Here is a 19,920-nt window from a genome sequence, read left to right as displayed (position 1 = left end):
GATGCGATCAGGAATGTATCTTGTGGTTGCAAATATGAGAGCTATCGACAGGGGACAAGGAACACCACCACAAGCTGGGGATCAACAACAAGCGCCGTTGCCATAGCAATACCTTATCGGGATCCACGATTCGCGATAACAACCTCCGAAAAGTTTCGATGACGTTGTATAACGCGGGCAACAGAACAATGCTAAAGATTACGAGACCATGGACTTGCAGGCAATGTGCTGGAGCACTCAGGCAATACACTTATGCTTACTCGGCACCTAGCACTACGTCTACACATCTTGGAATACAACGGCGAGCATATACTGCGAAACCTCATGCTCAGGATGGGCGGCCTTTCCGAATGGCAGTTATTGGCTCCGGCCCTGCCGGGTTCTACACCTCCTACAAGGTCATGTCCAAGATTGAGAGTTCGGTCGTTGATATGTACGAGCATTTGCCTGTGCCATTTGGATTGGTGCGATTTGGCGTCGCTCCGGATCACCCTGAAGTAAAGGTAAGAGTCATACTACTTGAAATGTTGCCAGGATTGAGTTAAAGCTCACACATTTCCCATAGAACTGCCAGGAAAAGTTCGAGGAAGTTGCCGAATCTCCCAGGTTTAACTTTGTAGGGAATATCCCTATTGGACATTATGATGGCGCACTTCCCCTAGAGGCTCTCCTGCCACATTACGACGCCGTTTTATTTGCATATGGAGCATCTAAAGATAGAACTCTAAATATCCCGGGAGAAGATACGCTGAAAGGCATATATTCCGCCCGCGCGTTTGTTGGATGGTATAATGGTCTTCCAGAATACTCCGACTTGGCACCAGACCTTACACAGGTAGATGAGGCTGTGGTTATTGGACAGGGAAATGTTGCTATGGATGTGGCTAGGATTCTGTTGCAGGATGTAGATATCCTACGGTCCAGCGATATTACGGAGCAGGCGATTGAGACTCTAGCGAAGAGCAAGGTAAAGAGGGTGAGGGTCGTTGGGAGAAGAGGCCCCTTACAAGTTTGTCCCCAAGTTCCCTTTTTACACCCATAATGCTAACGACGTGATATAGGCGGCGTTCACGATCAAGGAGGTACGTGAACTAGTCAAACTACCTTCTGTGGCATTCCACCCTGTGGATATGTCATTAATACCAGAAGATATTTCTAAATTACCACGACCGCCCCGGCGGATCATGGAAGTTTTGAAAAAGGGTGGTGTTGCTTCAGTTTCTACAGCTCCCAAATCCTGGTCTCTAGACTTCTGCATGTCACCAAGGTCTTTCAATCCGGGCAGAGAATTCCCAGATCAGTTGGGCGGCATGTCCTTCGAGAAGACTTCTTTAAGCCCCGGCCCCTTTGAGCCTACCGCTAAAGCTGTGGGCACCGGTGAAGTGATTGACATTCCTTCATCGTTGGCTTTCCGATCAATAGGTTACAAGTCAGAAGCTCTTCCGGGTTTCGAGAGTTTAGGAATACCTTTTAATGATCGTTTGGGGGTAATACCCAACGATCATCTGGGGCGTGTCATGGACGAGAATAGCGGTTGGTCAGAGTCTAATACTGGGAAGAACTTACCAGGCATGTACTGTGCTGGATGGGTGAAGAGGGGCCCAACAGGTGTTATTGCAGGCACCATGGAAGATGCGTTCTCAACGGCGGATTCAATCCAAGAGGACTGGTACTCTCAAGTTCCGTTTCTTAATTCTGGGAATGGAAGTGGTCAGGGATGGGAAGGGGTCAAGGAGGAAGCGGCCAAAAGGGGATGTAGGCGGGTTAGCTGGGAGGATTGGAAAAAGATTGATGCGGTGGAAAAAGAAAGGGGTCGCAAGGCTGGAAAAGAACGAGAGAAGTTCACAAAGATAGCTGACATGCTATCCGTACTTGACTAGAAGGATGTAAAGTTTTAGATATATTGGTACATGTATAGATTACTGTTTAAGCTTCTCAGTAAGTTCTGGTACCTTTTCAAACAGATCTCCCACCAGCCCAACATCAGCAACTTGGAAAATAGGCGCATCAGCATCCTTGTTGATCGCGGCAATGACCTTGCTGTCCTTCATGCCGGCCAAATGTTGGATAGCTCCTGAAATGCCCGCACACAGATATAATTGAGGGGCTACCACTTTTCCAGTCTGCCCCACTTGAAGACTGTTGTCCGCATAGCCGCTGTCCACTGCTGCTCTTGAAGCACCAACCGCCGCTCCCAGGGCATCTGCTAACGGCAGCATGATGCGGTCGAATTCCTCCTTAGACTTTAATCCCCGGCCACCAGATACAACCTTGCCCGCTGTCGCCAGATCAGGTCTGTCTGACTTTGCAAGGTCTTCTGAGACCCATTCGGTAGGGCATGCTGCCTTGGGGTCCACTCCATCTTCGATTGATGCGGATCCACCTTCCGCCTCAGCTGCTGGGAACGCGGTTCCTCTAATTGTAATGACCTTGATCTCATCGGACGATTCGACGGTGGCAATTGCATTTCCGGCATAAATAGGGCGTACAAAGGTCTTCTCGTCCTCAATCGCTGTGATGTCTGATATCTGTTGGACATCAAGTAACGCCGCAACGCGGGGCAGGAGACCCTTTCCAAACGCAGTATGGCCCGCAATGACATGTGTGAAGCCACCCTTCTTAATGTTCTCTGCAAGTAACGGGGCATAGTTCTCTGGCAGTCCCTGGAAATAAATGTCAGTTTATACAATCCAATAACCACTTTCGGAGACAGTCCATACCTTATCATACGCAGCATTGTCTACCGCAATTATCTTCTCAAGTCCTTTAACTTTTGCTGCTTCCTCTGCTACCGCCTTTATATTCCCGCCGGCAACGAACCCAGTAATCGATCCACCCAACTTCAGCGCTGCAGTCACTGCACCGAGAGAACTGTGGTTGAGTTTGCCATCCTTCTGCTCGAGAACAGCTAATGATGACAGCAGTCGAGCAAGAGCGGACAGCGATGCAACGGGAGTTGGGCCATTCTTCGATCGTAATTGAGCGCGCGTCTGGCGTAAAACCGAATGGCTTATTCGTGGAATCATCTTGGCTGCGGATGGTCGTTACGTGGGGAGTTCAAGCACGCCTCCAGCTTAAGAGCCTCGAGTTGAGTAAATCGTCGACTGGCATCCGAGGTACGGAGCAAAGCGGAGGGTTACCTAAGCCGGGGCTATCCATGGGAGTTTATGCCTTGGGCATAAATAATATATCAGGCACCCATATATTCATCACGTGACTCTCGCCATAGCTGAGGTCTGTTTCGTCCTCTCGATTCGCGCTTGAAAGCTGTCGCGACGTACAAAAAACCATCGTCAATCCAACCCACGCGCCGAGGTTGCGAAATCATCAACAGCTCCATCGCATTTCAATCCAGGACAAGCGCATGCAGATATTTTGACCACAGTCAACGCGCATGAGGCATTCTGCACCTCGTTTGTGAATCTGAGGTTTTCTTGCGCATTCACGGGCGACACAGAGTGTCCAGAATAACAGGGGCGGACAGTTCGCGACAACACCCATTGTTTGGAATCGCAGAATATAGAGAGCGACATGGAGGACGATTCATTGAACTTTGGCGCCGAGGCCGGTGCTGCCACTCCTGGTAGCAATTCCATCCTTGCGCAACCACCGCTACAGGGAGAGACTGCCTCGCCTTCAGGCCAAGATGGTACCAGTAGCTCTGGCCTGGCCGGGCAAGAAACTGAAGGTATGGTTCCTACCCATAGTGTGTAATTATACTTTGCTGAAAGTTTCCAGCCGCCGATGTCACTATGGCAGAAGGAGACGCTGAATCCGCAGCTGCGCCTGCCGTCAAGAACGACCCAGCAGACTCGACCCCCGCTGTTGTCTCTGACAATCCCCTCGACGCCCCAAGTGCACCTCATGGAGGAGATGCCCCAAAAGATGAAGAGATGACTGAAGCGAAGGACAGTCAGGAGCCGGGCGCCGATGGGACAGCTGCCACAGCTGAAGAACAGGTAGAGAAGACGAAAGCTTCTATCGAATCCTCCGCCCGGGAGCACCTCATCTCACAAACGCACTCTATTATTCTTCCAAGTTACAGCACTTGGTTCGATATGCACAAGATCCATAATATTGAGCGGAAGGCACTACCTGAATTCTTCAATAATAGAAACCGAAGCAAGACTCCCGCAGTTTACAAAGATTACCGCGACTTCATGATCAATACATACCGCCTTAATCCGATTGAATATCTTACGGTAACAGCTTGTCGGAGAAACCTTGCGGGTGACGTTTGCGCGATTATGCGGGTGCATGCTTTCCTGGAACAATGGGGCTTGATCAACTATCAGGTGAGTCGATATATATACTGCTACCCGGTCCAATTCTCTAACTATTTTCTCAGGTTGATGCCGATCAAAGACCTTCAAACGTGGGCCCGCCCTTCACCGGTCACTTCAAGGTCATATGTGATACTCCTCGTGGCCTTCAGCCCTGGCAACCCGCGTCCGATCCTGTTGTCATTGAGGGGAAGAAGAATGCAGAAACTGATAAAAAGGCTACCGCTGCTTCAGCACCAAAATCAGACTTGAACCTCGAAATCGGACGGAATATCTATGAGCCTACTGCGAGAGAAGCCAAACTCAACGCCAAGCCAACAGAGAAGCAACCCAATGGCGATGCTCCCACTACCAATGGAACATCTGAAGGGACCCCGAAGGCTATCGAGGATATCGTCAAACCTCCCATCTCAAAAATCAACTGCTTTTCCTGCGGTATCGACTGCACCCGTGTTCATTATCACAACTCGCATGCTGATTCCGCAACAACTACTGGCAACAAAATCAAATATGATCTCTGCCCCAACTGCTTCGCAGAAGGACGAATGCCACAAAATCATCAGCAAATTTATTATGTCAAGATCGAAAACCCGACATACTCAGCTATTCCTGATAGAGATGCGCCTTGGGATGACGGGGAGGTACTTCGACTTCTTGAAGCCTTGGAGCGATACGATGAGAATTGGGAAGAAGTTGCAGAGTATGTTGGTACACGAACCAAGGAGGAGTGTGTTGTGAAGTTCCTGCAGTTTGAGATTGAGGACAAGTATCTCGATGCCGAACCTGTTAACCGGTCGACTGGAATCAGTATGCTGGGTTCGCAACAGGGCCATCTTCCCTTTAGCCAAGCAGATAATCCCGTCATGTCCGTCATTGGATTCCTCGCTGGTCTCACTGAGCCAAGCGTGACCGCGGCTGCTGCGAACAAGACTGTCGACGCTATGAAACAAAGCTTGCGCGAGCAACTGGAGAAACCTAAATCGGCGGACAAGGGTAAGGAGAAGGAGGAGAAGCAGGACTCGGACTCTATGGAAATCGACGTCAGACGCGAAACCACTACTACTACCACGACGACCACCACCACCCAGACTTTGAGCGGGTTAGCCACTGTTCCGCTTGCTACTGTTGCCGCACGATCCGGCGGCCTTGCGTCACATGAGGAAAGAGAAATGACTCGCCTTGTTTCCGCGGCCGTAAACGCTACCCTGATGAAGATGGAATTGAAGCTCAAGCAGTTCAATGAAATGGAGCAGATTTTGAATACAGAGCGCCGGGAACTAGAACGTGGTCGGCAACAGCTTTTCCTCGACCGCTTAGCGTTCAAGAAGCGTATCCGGGATGTGCAGGAAGGCTTGAAGACTGCTGCTGCAACCGAGGGTGAACAAGGAATCCAGATGGCTCAGGACATCGTGCAAGAAGGGGAGAAATTGACATTCCAGGGTGCCACTCCAACAGCTAGCAATGTCCAACCGCCCAGTGCCGAGGGTCAAATAAAGAGTTACGATATTTGAGTGTTTGTGAGAATGGGTAAGGAGCAGTCAGTGTAATCAGGCGTATTGGGGGGTTGATCTGGATTGTTCAGGGGACACGCGAAAATTGCGGTGTTTCGCATATATGTATTTTGCAAGCCTCACTATTTCGGTCAGAAGTCTAGGGGACTAATAATGACTTCCTCGATTTCTCTGTATTGGTAGAAATTCACGAATCATTTAGAATGAATTAAGCTGTACTATTGAACTCTGGGCGTGATCATTGAACCTGCACTCTCATCAAGAAAGCGGCATTCCTAATTCTATAGTAACAATGTCTCCGGAATTTCCGTTGGAACTCGAAAACCCTCAGTGAATTGGAGATATTTAGAGCTAAGGAACTCAGGCGAGTAGGCTAACGGGCTATAGTCATTATTAATCTTCCATTTCAATTTTAATTCCGTCCCCTAAAGTTTGAGAGACCAGAGGGGATTCTCTAAGATGAGATGTTCTCTCGTCGTCCCCAACTAGGAACCGGGTCGGATCAGGGCCGAAAACCTCGTCCTGCAACTCCTCAATACCATCATTCTCCACCATAATATCGTCCTCGTCCTCATTCTCATCCTCATATTCTTCTTCATATTCCTCTACTTCGCTCTGGTCATCGTGTTCAGTCCCCTCAATCTCTTCAATATCTGAGTCGCTACTGTCACCCTCCACTCTCTCACCTGTACCTCCCCGTTCCCCTCTTCTCATCATCTTCCTCTTAGCCTTCTCAAAATTCTTCTCCGGAACAGGCCTCTCGAAAAGCTCCCATTCGCTGCAATACTCCGTATGCTGTCTCCAATCCCCTTCATCATCTATTCTGTTCTTACTCATCTTAAGTCTTTCCAACTCGTCGGGGGGCTCGGGTTTGATGTCAAAGGGTGGTGCTTCCCCTAATAGTTCCCATAAGCGCGATTCTTCGGCCTGGCTAACATGCAGGTCTATTGTCTCTAGGTACTGGTCTTGGGCGTGCTCCGCCGCATTTATGGCCAGTTCTGGCCTTGGGCTGGTTTCAATGCGGGGGGTACGGGAGCTGTCCGATAGGTCGGAGGCGGCTAAGTCAGCATCGCCGTCGTCGCTGAGAAGGGATTCATTATCCGAGACGAGGAGCTCTGACTCTGAGGAGCTTGACGAAGATTGCGGAGGATGGTTTGCGGATTGTGAGACCGAGCGAGATCGCGAGAGCTGTGTAGGTTCCAACGCCTCTTCGACCTCATCATATGTCATTGGCGTGTATATATCTTCGTCTGGCCATTCATCGTCCACAACCCGCAAGTGGCATCTCCTGGCGCATTTCCTCCAAAACTCCTGGCTATCTGTCTTCATACCGAGAATATGCAATGCAGCTTCGACATCCTTCGGATTGACATGTGCATGTTTCGTTTTCTTAGCAGACGTAGCTCGGAGCCTTGACATTGTGCAGAATAGCACAGTCGAAATAAGCCGTTTCGTGATACTCACTGCAAGAGAGTGAAAGTCTTCGAATGCTGTAGCTCGCACAGCTGGCCTCTCTCCATTCTGAACCAAGTTTCGCCAGTTACCATCCTCATAAGGGGCAGCCGGGTTCATAAATATTTTTGTTGATAATTCCAACCAACAGCTGAGATTGAACAGGTTGGCTGCTGGGAGAACCTCAGCGATGGCTTCGTCGCCTTCTCCGTCGCCTTTGAGTCTGCCCAACCGACGGCTGACAGCTTCCGTTACAAGCCACCCATCTCCCCATTTAGCCATCTCTTTCTCTTCTTCGTGCTGCTCCTGACGAGACGCCAGGCCATCGCCAGCGTTTTCCAGAAGAAAACAGCATGTTTCACTGATCTCCAGTGCCGGCGGGATATCCCCAAGCGAGAAATTTCGAGTGTCCTGGTCCCTGCGTTCTATAACTGCTTCATCCAGAAGCCGAATATAATCATGCACTTCAACTTCCGACTTGGTCCCTATCCGCTCAGCAATACCACGCAAATCACTCTTCCCCAAACGCGATAAAGCAGAAAAAAATAACTCCTTCTCCGCTGAGGTCCATATCACAGCTCCAATCTGGCTCTGTGGAAGCGGAACCTTGTTTTCATGGAGTATTCTTGTTGCAGCGTCGTGGATATCAGAGTTGAGGAGGTCCCGGTATTCAGCGATGTGGTTCTTTACCCGCTTGGCTCTAATCTCAGTTGCGGACTCCACTCGTCTCCTTTTCCGGGAAGACCTTTCTGGATTTTCTAGGTCACTGGGAGATTGGGATGCTTGAGAATCTGCTGCCCATTGCCGCATATCTTCACTGCTCTGTTCATCCACGTCTTGTGACTGAGGCGAAATGTTGCTTCTGGGCCTTCTCGGGCCGGAAGCGCGAGAACGTCTTTTCCTCTCAAATGGCGAGCTGTTGTTCCTGTCTCTTCTTGAGTTGGAAGCATGTAGGCCCCTTTTCCTCTCAGAGGATATGCGTTGTTCACTCTCAGACAGTTCAAATGCAGATCCAGAATCTTCATCTAAAATTGGGGCAGCTTCTCCCCAAAAATCGGCGTCCTCATCGTCCCTCATTCTGCCTACTCCTTCGCTTCAGACCAACTCTGTGACCTATCCGCAGCTGTATGGCTTTGCACATAATTCTTGCTTGGGACCAGATTGAAAAGATGCATTTGACGAGCCCCGAAGTTGGACGTCCGACAAAACCAGAATTTCAGTGAATATAACGGAGTTTTGACATTGGGTTCTCGATGCAAGACTTCACAAAAGTGCTGACAGGTAATATAACATTCTAAAGGACGATAAACGCGCCGGAGAAAAAATCCCAGGTTCAGATTCGCAGGCTCGGCAGGCGCAAGGGGCGCGTCTAAATCTAAATTCGCTTATGATAACGAGCCGAAAAAGGGAATTGGCGACGACAATCTTGACCAGACTACATCTAACTCATGAATTGCACACAGTATGCTCCCAGTATCGAGAGGATGGAGGTTCCCTTTGTCAGCTTGGAAGCTTCGTTCTCGAACCGCAACATTTCGGCAATATGCCAAAGCATCTACCAGCCTTCCAGGCATCGCCCCCGAGGAAGCGCCACCCATCAAGATTCGTCTCCGCGAATACCAAGAAGAATGCATCCAAGCGGTACTTACTCACCTTGATCAAGGGCATAAACGGTTGGGGATCTCATTGGCAACTGGAAGTGGGAAAACAGTATGTTTATTCCCTTCAATCCGAGTGAGACCGATTTGCTAAGAACTCCCTAGGTCATCTTTACCCAACTTATTGATCGCGTCAAGCCCCATACCGAACTAGCAGACCAAACACTGATTCTTGCTCATCGAAAAGAGCTTGTCGAACAGGCTGCTCGACATTGCAAAGATGCATATCCTATGAAGAAGATTGAGGTCGAAATGTCGTCAATGCACGCAAGCGGATCAGCCGATATCACTGTCGCTAGCATACAAAGCATTTTGTCTGGTGATCGAATATTGAAATTTAACCCGAAGCGGTTCAAGCTCGTCCTTGTTGATGAAGCACATCATATTGTATCCGCAGGTTATCTAAAGGCAATGGAATATTTTGGACTATCGAAAAAACAACCAGACTCGCCTGCTCTTGTTGGCGTTTCGGCCACCCTATCACGATTTGACGGGTTGAGATTGGGCGCTGCTATCGATCAGATTGTATACCACAAGGATTATATTGACATGATCGGAGACAAATGGCTTGCGGATGTTAATTTCACCACCGTGCATTCCAAGGCGGATCTATCAAAGGTCGGGAAGGGGGCGAATGGCGACTTCCATCCATCGGAGCTTTCGGGAATAGTTAACACCGACGAGATCAACAAGATTACAGTTGGCAGCTGGCTTGCTAAAGCACAAGGAAGAAAGTCAACATTGACATTTTGTGTCGATCTTGCTCATGTGGAAGGGTTGACAAATGCGTTTCGAAAGCAGGGCATCGATGCTCGCTTCATCACTGGCGAGACCCCAAAGCTCGAGCGAAGCGTACGACTAGACTCCTTCAAAAAGGGCGAGTTTCCGGTCCTTGTGAATTGTGGAGTATTTACCGAGGGAACCGACATACCAAATATCGACTGCGTCCTACTAGCACGTCCCACAAGATCACGAAATCTCCTTGTCCAAATGATCGGCCGAGGGATGAGGCTGCATCCCGGGAAGAAAAACTGTCATATCATAGATATGGTTGCGAGTTTGGCAGGTGGAATAGTAACGACCCCTACTCTCTTTGGCCTTGATCCGTCCGAGCTCGTCGAGGGGGTGAGCCCTAGTGATATGATGCGCCGTAAAGAGAGGAAGGAAAGAGAAAGCGTAGATGATGGGAATTACGACACGGCAGCTTCATCAAAGCCTCTCACAGACAGGGTAGTCTTCACTGATTATGACTCTGTATTTGACTTGATCAAGGACACATCTGGAGAGAAATACATCAGGGCTGTGTCACCGCATGGATGGGTCTGTGTTGGCCCTGACCGATATATCCTATCGCACTCGAACGGCTCGTTCTTGAACCTAGATAAGCTTAGTGACAGCGACGACGACTCCAGCGATGATCAATACGTCGTCCACGAAACACTAAGCCTCAAACTTACCGATGCGGAGGTTCCTTTTGGGAAACCCCGCCAGATCGCTAGTGCAGCTACGTTCATCGCTGCGCTTCATGCCGCAGATACCTATGCATCGCAGAAATACCCCTATACTATTATTTCAAAGATGCAGCCTTGGCGTAATAAGCCAGCGACAGAAGGACAACTTAACTTTTTGAACAAACTAAGACTTAAAACAGATCAATTGACTGCTGACTCGCTCACTAAGGGGCAGGCTGTCGATATGATCACAAAGATTAAGCATGGTGCTCGTGGGAGATTCGCAACCATGCAAGCGAAGAGGCGGAAACAGAATCGTGTGAGGCTAAAATTAGAGCAGGAACAGGAGCTAAAGGAAAGGGAAAAGGTTAGCGTTGGGCCTCTTCTAGCTGAATAAAAGGCCAGCGAGATCTTATCCTGTACGATTAGGTGTTTGGTTCTTTTTGGCGATACCCATGTATTTCTTTTTATCCTCTGCTTTATTTGTCAACCAATTCAATGATCTGTTCAAATTTCAAGTGGTTTCTTATGAGTATTCGGAGTTCTATATTCACGACCATGAAAAGTAGCATTTGTTTAAATTCCTTCAAGATGTGGGCATTATCTAGAGGCTGCTTCAATTTAAAGGGGTAGAGCTCCCCAAGATATATTTCAGGCGGCTGCCCAAATAATGGGCAGTCAAGGACCCAATAGTTAAAAGGGGTTAAAAATGGAAGAATAGCTCTTTCCATAATAACTAGCTGCTGCGGTAAGGCAGCTGCAACTCACATATGTCTGCGAAATACGGACTGTTCTTCCTCCAACCGACCTCCGGTTACGGCGTCACCGCCTGAGCATATTCACTTCCAGGACAGAGCATCTCAGCTCTCTCTTGCTCGTATCCTCAACGCGTCGCATTCAAGCAGGTCAACAACGCTTCTTGAACTACTCTCTGGCCATCTAAGATAGACTGCTACGCGACTGTCTCCGTTATCGACAACGAGCATCTGCTAACGCTCATACCACCTTCAACGCGTTTCTACCTTCACAGCTTCATCTACAGTACTAGGGATGTGAATCTCCTGCCCTTTATCTCGAAGCGGACACCTCTCCAAACAACATGCAAGAAGATAATAACGACAGTGGTGTTTTACCTCTGGAAACGAGTCTGGAAAATATACGAGAAGAGATCGTTGCTATTAGTGCTTCACCTCCAGAAACAACTCCTGACAACAACCCAGAAGGTACCATTGTTATTGATACTGGCGATCCACTTCCGGAAACAGCCTTGAACAACATGTCGGAAGACACCACTGCGGTTGGTAGTGGACTTTCGCCTCCACAGACTAGTCTGAACATGCAAGAAGATACTCCTGCTATTGATATTGGGGTGCTGCGTCCAGGAACCGCACCGATCAATATACACGATACCATTGCCATAGGCAGCGGTCTTCCTCCCCAAGAACTTCTTGTTGAGGCTTCTAAGTCTGTGGCTCCCTCACTTTTGACCACCCTCACTATCAGACTAGATAGCATACCGCAAATCTCTAACCTAGCAGCTCTTGAAGCGTCTCCTTACGAGCAAGATCATGTCTACGAACCTGACTTTTTGATGCAACCTCAGCGTGGTTTCAAACACGAAGTGAATCCCGACAAACTCATGTACAACAATATGAATTCCATCCACGAAGGGCGATTCCCATGGATGCGCTATCCACCTCCTGCAAATGCAGCCTACACACTTGATAGTGACGGTCACGATCCAAAGCTACACTACAAATGGCAGCAGCACCACCGTCTTGAGTCTAAAGTACGGCACTATGACTGGCAGCCTAGCCGTGATGATCTGGTGCGCGAAGGAGGCAATAGAAATTTACACGAAGACCTTGTTGTTGGGATGGTCCAGGACGCATTTGATGACCAAGAAACAGTCACTAGAGGTGAGGTACTGGCCAACGATATCAAATTCGACCGTGTGACCTGGGTCATGGGTACGCCTGGAGTTAGCGGGATTGTGTACCCCCCAGAAGAGCAACGTGAGGAGTTCATCTCGAACATTAACGACAATGAGGATGGCGGCGGGGACATGGAGAAGTGCTCTAAGTGCGGCCAATTTCACATCATTCCAGGATCACCCATCACGCTCGCAGATAGAGATACATGTCTCTCCCAGCTGCCGGACTGGTTCCCTCGCGAGTTTGCCAATACTACGAAGAATCCGTGGGATATATATATCCAGTTATTGAATTCGATTGTCCTCGTGGAGGAGGTTGAGAAGGGATACAATCATCAGAAGGACCCAACGGGGCCGGAATGGGATTTACACTTTCACGCGAAGGGTGAGCAGTGGTCTACACTACATGCTCGCGATTGGGGTGGATGGTGGAAATGCCGCAGCGGCAAGAATGCCCCTGACGCCGAGAGGAAATGTCGGCATTGCCATCGTACCAAAACAGCCGAGGAGAAAAAGACGCTTCTCAAGAAAAAAGGCCCGTCTCTTTCTGTGCGGAAGCAGTTCTTACAAGCGACTATGGAAAGGCTCTTCAAGGAGCAAGGACAGAAGGACAAAGATGCCGCATTGGAGATGCTCCGACGTGATGGTATCCCGCAATACTACGGACCTCCTATCGACGATGCTGCTAAAAGTGAGCTATTTCAGAAACAGGCGTTGCTGAGAGCGAAGTCGATTCCTGATATTTTCCAGAACTGGGCAGCCATGCGTGCGTCTGCTCATGTGGATGATGTTGAGGCTGAGGCTGACCGGGAAGCATATGCGGAAAGCGAGGAGTTTTCTTCAACCCCGCGTCCGAAACCTATTACTTCGTTCTTCTTGTAGGATACAATATGCATTCATTGACTCTACTTCATAGCGATAGAAAACGTGCTGGTAGCTTAGAACATACAGGCTATTACGAATTAGAGCATTGATACTATGTAGAATTAAATTTATTCCTAGTTTTGTTGTGCAAGGTAAAGATAGTGCCATGGTTAGTAAGTGCCTGGGCTTTGTTCTTATTCAGAATACTCAGTATTTCTAGGGTGGCGTTGAAACCACGTCAGCTGTTCTGGCCTTTGGAGACTTTTAAAAAGAATGTAATAAATTGTCGGAGGGAACGACGGTGGTCAGTATAGTATTTCATGAAAGGGGTGAAGTAACTGTAATAGCCTGTTAGCTAAGGAGATGAGGTGGTCCCGGTAGGCCGCCCCAGGCCAGGCGTCTGGCCGTAAAGGGGTAGCTGTAAGCAGGGAGGCTAACATATTATGACAAAAACGGGAAGGAGACTAAAAAGTTAGCAAGGCAGATGCCATTATTTCTTCACATACTTGCACGTTCACACTCAAATCCCTCAACATCAAATTCTCAAAGAAAGCTTTTCGTATTGCCCAGGACATGATGGCATGGGTATCATAATATGCACCCACATATCAATCAGTATCAGTATCAGTTTTTCACCATTGAATTTCCCATTCATCCATCAATCCATCCCATCCCATTCCACACCAAACGACTCCTTAACCCCTCAACACTCATCCCTAAGCCATGCCCATCCACCCATCCAAAGCCAAAGCTCCAAGCCACCTCCAGTAATCTAATCGTCCCCCATCCATCACTCCCTCACATCACCAGCCACCACATCGGAAACGAATCGAAAACGCACAAGAGTAGAGAGAGTAGAAAGTTCGCGGGAAAAAACAGCAGCAGCAAAAAACAACAAGAGGGCTCACGTTAGATATCCCCTCTCTCCCACGCCTTACAAGCACCATAAACAAAGTTCCAAATTTCAAATTGGTATTCCCTTAAGCCTTTCTTCTTTGAATAAAAAACTGACAAGACAGTTTATCTATATTTTGTATCAATCATGGGGGGTTTCTCTCGAAGGGAAATCCAGACCGACGCCGCAGCAGCACATTTATCTGACTTTTCTTCTCGAACTGGGAGGCAGCTCAGCACAAAAATCAACAGACTCACGCAAGAACAAGCAGAAACAATGCCAGGAGAAAAACAAACAGCAAAAATCACAAGTTGGTATCGGGGGGTATTGCGCGCCAGGGTATATGTCCGTGACTCTAGGAAATTTTGAGGAAATAAGAGTTGATCATTTAAGAACGCGGTGGTCCAATAGGGCCTGGGTATCCTGAGTTGGTAGAATGAGATGTGGAGGGTCGACCGCTGTCAGTCGAGGCCCTCATGATGTGTTTTGGGGTTGCATCACCGGGATGTTGGAGTTGGATGGGCTTATGGTCATGGATGCTCCCGTTACCATTGCCATTGCCGTTACCGTTACCATTGCCGAAATGGCGGGTTGGCCAAGGTGTATTATCATCCTCTGTCAGATTGACACCACTGTCGTTCCATGGGTTACGGTCGGCGTTGAAACTGCGTGTAGACTCGATCGAGATGAGCGAGGACTTGGAGACATTGTTGGAACCGTTCTTGAAGAACGATCCAGCAGCCGAATGGGAGCTATTCTTCCTACGGTCAAGGAAGGATGAGATCGAGGACATGCTGCCTGGCTTGCGAAGCTTGTCAAAGATGGTACTGCGCTCGCGGGCAACGTCTTCAGTGAAAGTGGATCTCGTTGGCGAGTCCGTTGAAACAGGGGCGGGAGCATGCTGAAGGAGCTTGGAGTCGAAGTACTGGAGAGACTCCTCGAAGGAGTCAGACTTTGGACGGGGAATGGCGCCCTTGATAATCGTGGGTTCAATACCAGCAGAAGCAAGACTTGTGGTCAAGAAGTCGACGGCATCACGGACCCCGCCAGCGTTATTTCGGGTAAAGGTCCAATGTAAAGTGACACTGGGGACGCCATCTTCCTCAGCATCGGGTTCATCCTCCTTGACCTCAACTTCGACGACATATTGTGCTTTGAGCTTCGGAACAAGGTCATTTTTGAACTGTGGTGACTCGAGGAACTTCATCAACTCATCAGTGCGGGCAACGACAAGGTCGTGGTTATCCGGAACCATGCCGAGGAACTCGTCGACGCAGTGAGGCACTTGCCATTCCGGTCCCGAGACTGTTACGTCGTCGCTAGCTCGCTCCGTGCTTGGAAAGATAATCTTGCAGTTCCACTTCTTCTCGAGCTCTTCCAGCTGGGCGAGACGAGCAATGAGCTGTCGGTGGTAGAGCCGGTCTACGTTAACCGTCTGAGATGTGAACTCCGAATCGACTCGATCGACCATATCCAGGATTTCAGATTTGACAAGTTCCAAATTCTGAGCATTTCGAGCCGGCGTACGGCAGATGACATTATCGACCTTGATATCATCGTCTTCTCGACCAACACCGCCGCGGTCCATGGCGTTTGAAAATTTGACGAAGACAGAGTGCTTCTTCATGATCCGCTGGATATGCTGGCCTCCAATGCCAATGATACGCTTGTGGTACTGATCCGGGACATGGAACGAGATTGACGCTGGCATTTCCTGCTCAACGAGCATTAAACCTGATTTCATGGCATCGTAATTGCCGGCGCAGACGTCGATATTGAAGTTGTACTCGTTGAACCCATCGAAAATAATTTGAACGCTGCTTTGTCCCATGATTTTGTTGATCTTGCCATTTTTCTTACCGCTGACGAATTCTTTGTGCTCGTTGGCTAGCTCAATCTTGACTCTGATTTGGTACTGGGACCTGGTAACGAATCTGATCTCGGAGATAACCATCAAAGCTGCCTTCACTGCATCATCAGAGCCGGTGATGGAAAAGGTTAGCTTATCGAAAGATACATCGGCATCCGAGTTTGCACAGATGTCGGAGAGCATCGTTCGGATATCGGCCGGGGAAGGAAGACGCATGGTCTCGGCTTGTTGAATCCACCATGACGCACTGTAAAATTGGCCAGTCTTGAATTTATGTTAGCATAATTCCCCGAACTTCTTAGTCTAGGACTTCCTACCAGAGACATGATATCCCTAACCGTTCGCTCAACGTGAAGTCCCTCCACGCCTTGAATTCGGATCATGTTGCGTTGGGAAGCTAATGCCGGAAATTGAATGAAAGTGCCATTCGTTTCCATGATCTTGCGGACCTTATCCAATCTGCTTAACAGAATGCTATCGATCTTGGCAGCAGCAACGACCGCATCCTTCATGAAGACCCTCGTGCGGCTGACCAATTCGTGGATCTTCTGCTTGGCCATGGCAATATTCTGTGGTGTATCGCCAGTGATGAAGATCTCTTCTGGGTTACGCCTCTGAGCTCCAGCGGGACAGTATCTGTAGACCTGTGAGAATGGTGGTGGGAAGTAGATTGCCGTATTCGTTGCTGATTCGATAATCTTGATATTCTTGCGAGAACGACCGCAGACGACAGTGTGGAGGGAGAGTTCGAGCATCGTTCCATCGACAACACGCCCAAGCTAATCCTGCTGTCAGCGCCTATTAAAGCCAATCCGTCCTCACAAATACTTACCAGTCTGTCGATGAAGATCAAGACTCTAGTCTTTGCATGCTCCGCACTCTCCATGTCTCCGTAGATTGCAACCCTCCATCGCTGATCCCGACCTGCGTCCCCATTGCTATTTAAGCCATCGGACAACGATGCAAATTTTGGGCCGAGAAGGAAGATGTCGACTCCGCAGAAGGAAGAAATTTGATCGAGATGTTCCACCACATGGGACTTCAGAGCCGTCGCCGCAGAATCAATAACCAACTCTCCGTCAATATCGACCACCGCGCACCGCTACCAACCATTAGCACGCAAACCATACGGTACGATCTTCCCAGCCTTACCAACGCCAAGGGGGTATCATTCAAAATCGTCTCCCGACTCTTGTGCACCAGCTCCGGACTTCCCGACAGACAGACGGTTGTGACCTGTCCCTTCACCCGTTTCGGCTCGGAGGACTTGACGTGGGCCTCGATCGGTAGCGGACCGTTGGTGATGTCTTTGCAGAGCTGCCTCAGACTCGTCACGTTCTGGGCGTGGACGGGGAGCTCGTAGATGGGGACATCGTCAGGCGCGTCTTCGGGGTGCGTCCAACGCAGGACGGCGCCATTCGTAGCGTAGAGGATATCCTCCGTATTGGGGCCAGCGAGGTCCGAGGCGAAGGGGACGTTGAACGAGTAGTGGATGTGAGACTGCTCGGAGGTGGGCGAGAGGATTGGTGAAGCCCCGTGTGGTGCGGTCTTGTGCTGGGGGTTGACGGCGGGCATATTCATATTCATGTTGTTCGGCCTTGACATGCCAAAGCCAGGGCCCATCCTCTCTGACCAATGCCGCATGTTGGCTAATTTGTTCATGTTGGGGGGACGAGGAGGCTCTCGCGGCCTGGTGGGTGCAGAGGGCGAGAGAAAGACGAGAATTAAGGATCGAGGGAGGAGGATTGGGGATGTCGGGTTTGGCGGGTTTGGCGGTTGAGAAACGGTGATGGAGGCAGAGGTCACGGCAGAGGTCGAGGTGGAAATGTCGTCGTGCCTGGGAGGAGGGATAAGCGGTACAGCAGACCCGGAGCAGAAGAACTGGGCAGGGCCGGGCTGAGCTGAACTGATCATGGACTGGGACTGGACTGCACGCCTGGCACAATTAGTGGACAGCGAGCACTGCGTAGTGGACACAATTCCTACGTAGCGAGAGACCAGCTACGTACGCCTTGGGGCCGCAGCAGCCAGCATCAGAGGGGCGAACGGTTCACACCGGCGAGACACCACTAATGATCAATAATAATACCATTCAGTGGCCATTCAATACTACTCAATACCATTCATTACGGCACCATTGTGACGACAAAAGCACACTCGCAGGGCCTCGGTCATTATTTAATTACAAAGCAGCAGCAGCCTCAACGGTTTACCATTGCAAAGATAGACATGGACATGGGCATGGATGGGCATGGACTTAAACGTGGAGATAAGGCCATTCATCCATTCCTTTATGGAGCTCTGCACTCCACACGCGCACACGACACATCAGACCTCGAGAAATTATACTTATGTCAAGTTTCTGATACTCATTCCTACTCTTCCTTCTTGGCCCTTGACCCGGGATCCAGAGGAACTCTGAGTCTCTGCTCTGGCAGCAGCACAGCAGCACCAAGAGATCAAAACCACCGCCTGGCCACAGCGGTGCAGTTCACTACAGTCCGAGTACGAAGTGTGTTTGCGTTTGGGTTTCCGTCGCAAGTCAGGTAGTCAAGTCAAGTCCAGTCAAGCGGCTCCAACAGCTGCTAGACAACGACGGCGGGACAAGCCAAGGTCAAACCTGGAAGTGTGCCAGAATCTGTCCGTCCGTGTGCGAAGGTACTCGAGTACAGCACCAGCGAAACCTTCGGCCCTATGAGCGAGCCTATAAGGTTCGGCGGCCAACCTTGAGCTGTTTCCGGTGTCTTTGAGCGCTTGTCGATCAGCTTGGATCAAACCAGAGAAAGTCGTCGTGGCCCTTTGAACGGTGCAGCGTGGCAGGCGAGACAGCGCAAAATACCACCTACATATTCGCCCGTCCCCCGGGTGAACACCAGATACGCCCCCGAGATGCCTGAGCGTGCAATGGGGAATGCCGGCCGTGAGACGGAGGCCCCGATCTGAGATACTTCGCACAGAGTCCACAGAGGCCAGTACTCGTAGTCAGCTTGCAGAAACCACCGTCCACTGGCTATGCAACCAGCTAGCTTGGGCATCCAGCATGTTGCAAACAGCTCAACACGAGACCCAGAGCCAGACAATCTACGGGCCACCAAATAAAGCAGAAGCCGGCCCGTGGTGGACTACTCTCAAGCGCCTACGACGCAGCAGCATACCTAGGTAGGTACATGTACATACTAAATAACATTCCATACCTACCCATGGATCGCCCAAGAGCTCCCTCCAACTTCTGCGGAGTTGCTTCCTGTTCACAAACAACAGCTCAGATGCCAAGTACCAAGGACGACCACAATATCTATCCTGTCTCACCCCGACTCCATTTTCCTAGCCACAGCCGAACAAGCAGCGGTCCAGAACCAGTTCAAACCCCCCGACGATTGGCCCATCACGACGACACCACCACACCAGGGAATCAGCCGATGTCTGGAGTCTAACTTCCAAGTGAAAACATACCAACGTAATCCACATACATCATCATGATCCTCTCTCTGCCATTCGCCTAGGAATATCCCACTAGGAAGGTGTCCGGTCCTCTCCATTCCGGCCTGTTACCCGAGGACCCGCTCTGATAACCGGTATGTATAGTACTATAGATAAGTATTTACAATTCCCTTCCGATGACAAACTACACCTGCAAATAGTACTTATCGAGAAGAATCAGCTACCTACCTAGCAAGTACAGATCATGACAAACCAGCCCAGAATTGGCCCCCAACGTGAATCTGTCGGAAAAGGGTGCAACAGCGGTACATCATGTCGAGTTATCACAAAACTCATCAAATGCCGATCTCTGCGCAACGTGCTGTATCGATGCCGATCATTCTCCGATCGCCAGGACCCGCTTGACGGCCGTTGCAATAGGGCCTATGATCTGCATATCCGGTTTCTCCACCATTCCAAGCTACGGAGCGTACAAGCAACGCATTCCCATGGTTTGTGTTTTTGTTTTGTGTCCGAATACTCGTAGCCCTAACCCTGTACCTGGGCCAACCCGGCGGGATGC

At 49.7% G+C, this 19,920-nt stretch overlaps 8 protein-coding genes across 8 annotated transcripts; 5 read left to right on the top strand and 3 right to left on the bottom strand.

The window, feature by feature from the left end:
* Window positions 1–188: 188 nt before the first annotated feature.
* On the top strand, window positions 189–1,880 carry BP5553_06351 (NADPH:adrenodoxin oxidoreductase, mitochondrial; the record flags this gene model as incomplete). The annotated part of the gene is made up of 3 exons (XM_032014974.1): window positions 189–503; window positions 566–1,009; window positions 1,062–1,880. 3 exons carry the CDS (start codon window positions 189–191, stop codon window positions 1,878–1,880), a joined length of 1,578 nt encoding a protein of 525 aa, XP_031868395.1.
* Window positions 1,881–1,919: 39 nt separating this feature from the next.
* On the bottom strand, window positions 1,920–3,026 carry BP5553_06350 (Electron transfer flavoprotein subunit alpha, mitochondrial; the record flags this gene model as incomplete). The annotated part of the gene is made up of 2 exons (XM_032014973.1): window positions 1,920–2,663; window positions 2,721–3,026. The coding sequence occupies 2 exons, from the start codon at window positions 3,024–3,026 to the stop codon at window positions 1,920–1,922; spliced, it is 1,050 nt and encodes a 349-aa protein (XP_031868394.1).
* Window positions 3,027–3,531: 505 nt separating this feature from the next.
* On the top strand, window positions 3,532–5,794 carry BP5553_06349 (SWI complex-like protein; the record flags this gene model as incomplete). The annotated part of the gene is made up of 3 exons (XM_032014972.1): window positions 3,532–3,688; window positions 3,739–4,295; window positions 4,349–5,794. The coding sequence occupies 3 exons, from the start codon at window positions 3,532–3,534 to the stop codon at window positions 5,792–5,794; spliced, it is 2,160 nt and encodes a 719-aa protein (XP_031868393.1).
* A 393-nt stretch (window positions 5,795–6,187) lies between these two features.
* On the bottom strand, window positions 6,188–8,323 carry BP5553_06348 (uncharacterized protein; the record flags this gene model as incomplete). Its single annotated transcript, XM_032014971.1, has 1 exon — window positions 6,188–8,323. One exon carries the CDS (start codon window positions 8,321–8,323, stop codon window positions 6,188–6,190), a length of 2,136 nt encoding a protein of 711 aa, XP_031868392.1.
* Window positions 8,324–8,710: 387 nt separating this feature from the next.
* BP5553_06347 (p-loop containing nucleoside triphosphate hydrolase protein) lies at window positions 8,711–10,752 on the top strand (the record flags this gene model as incomplete). The annotated part of the gene is made up of 2 exons (XM_032014970.1): window positions 8,711–8,956; window positions 9,010–10,752. 2 exons carry the CDS (start codon window positions 8,711–8,713, stop codon window positions 10,750–10,752), a joined length of 1,989 nt encoding a protein of 662 aa, XP_031868391.1.
* A 702-nt stretch (window positions 10,753–11,454) lies between these two features.
* BP5553_06346 (uncharacterized protein) lies at window positions 11,455–13,170 on the top strand (the record flags this gene model as incomplete). Its single annotated transcript, XM_032014969.1, has 1 exon — window positions 11,455–13,170. The coding sequence occupies one exon, from the start codon at window positions 11,455–11,457 to the stop codon at window positions 13,168–13,170; it is 1,716 nt and encodes a 571-aa protein (XP_031868390.1).
* Window positions 13,171–14,435: 1,265 nt separating this feature from the next.
* On the bottom strand, window positions 14,436–17,831 carry BP5553_06345 (putative KH protein; the record flags this gene model as incomplete). The annotated part of the gene is made up of 4 exons (XM_032014968.1): window positions 14,436–16,181; window positions 16,235–16,696; window positions 16,750–17,019; window positions 17,070–17,831. 4 exons carry the CDS (start codon window positions 17,829–17,831, stop codon window positions 14,436–14,438), a joined length of 3,240 nt encoding a protein of 1,079 aa, XP_031868389.1.
* A 315-nt stretch (window positions 17,832–18,146) lies between these two features.
* BP5553_06344 (uncharacterized protein) lies at window positions 18,147–19,351 on the top strand (the record flags this gene model as incomplete). Its single annotated transcript, XM_032014967.1, has 5 exons — window positions 18,147–18,422; window positions 18,507–18,628; window positions 18,683–18,837; window positions 18,875–19,076; window positions 19,246–19,351. 5 exons carry the CDS (start codon window positions 18,147–18,149, stop codon window positions 19,349–19,351), a joined length of 861 nt encoding a protein of 286 aa, XP_031868388.1.
* Window positions 19,352–19,920: the final 569 nt, after the last annotated feature.

The sequence above is a fragment of the Venustampulla echinocandica genome, assembly GCF_003357145.1.
Source record: "Venustampulla echinocandica strain BP 5553 chromosome Unknown scaffold_4, whole genome shotgun sequence".
In the NCBI taxonomy this organism is placed as follows: Eukaryota; Fungi; Ascomycota; class Leotiomycetes; order Helotiales; family Pleuroascaceae; genus Venustampulla; species Venustampulla echinocandica.
Note: the sequence above shows the minus strand (reverse complement) of the source record. Positions and strands in the feature narration are given on the sequence as shown.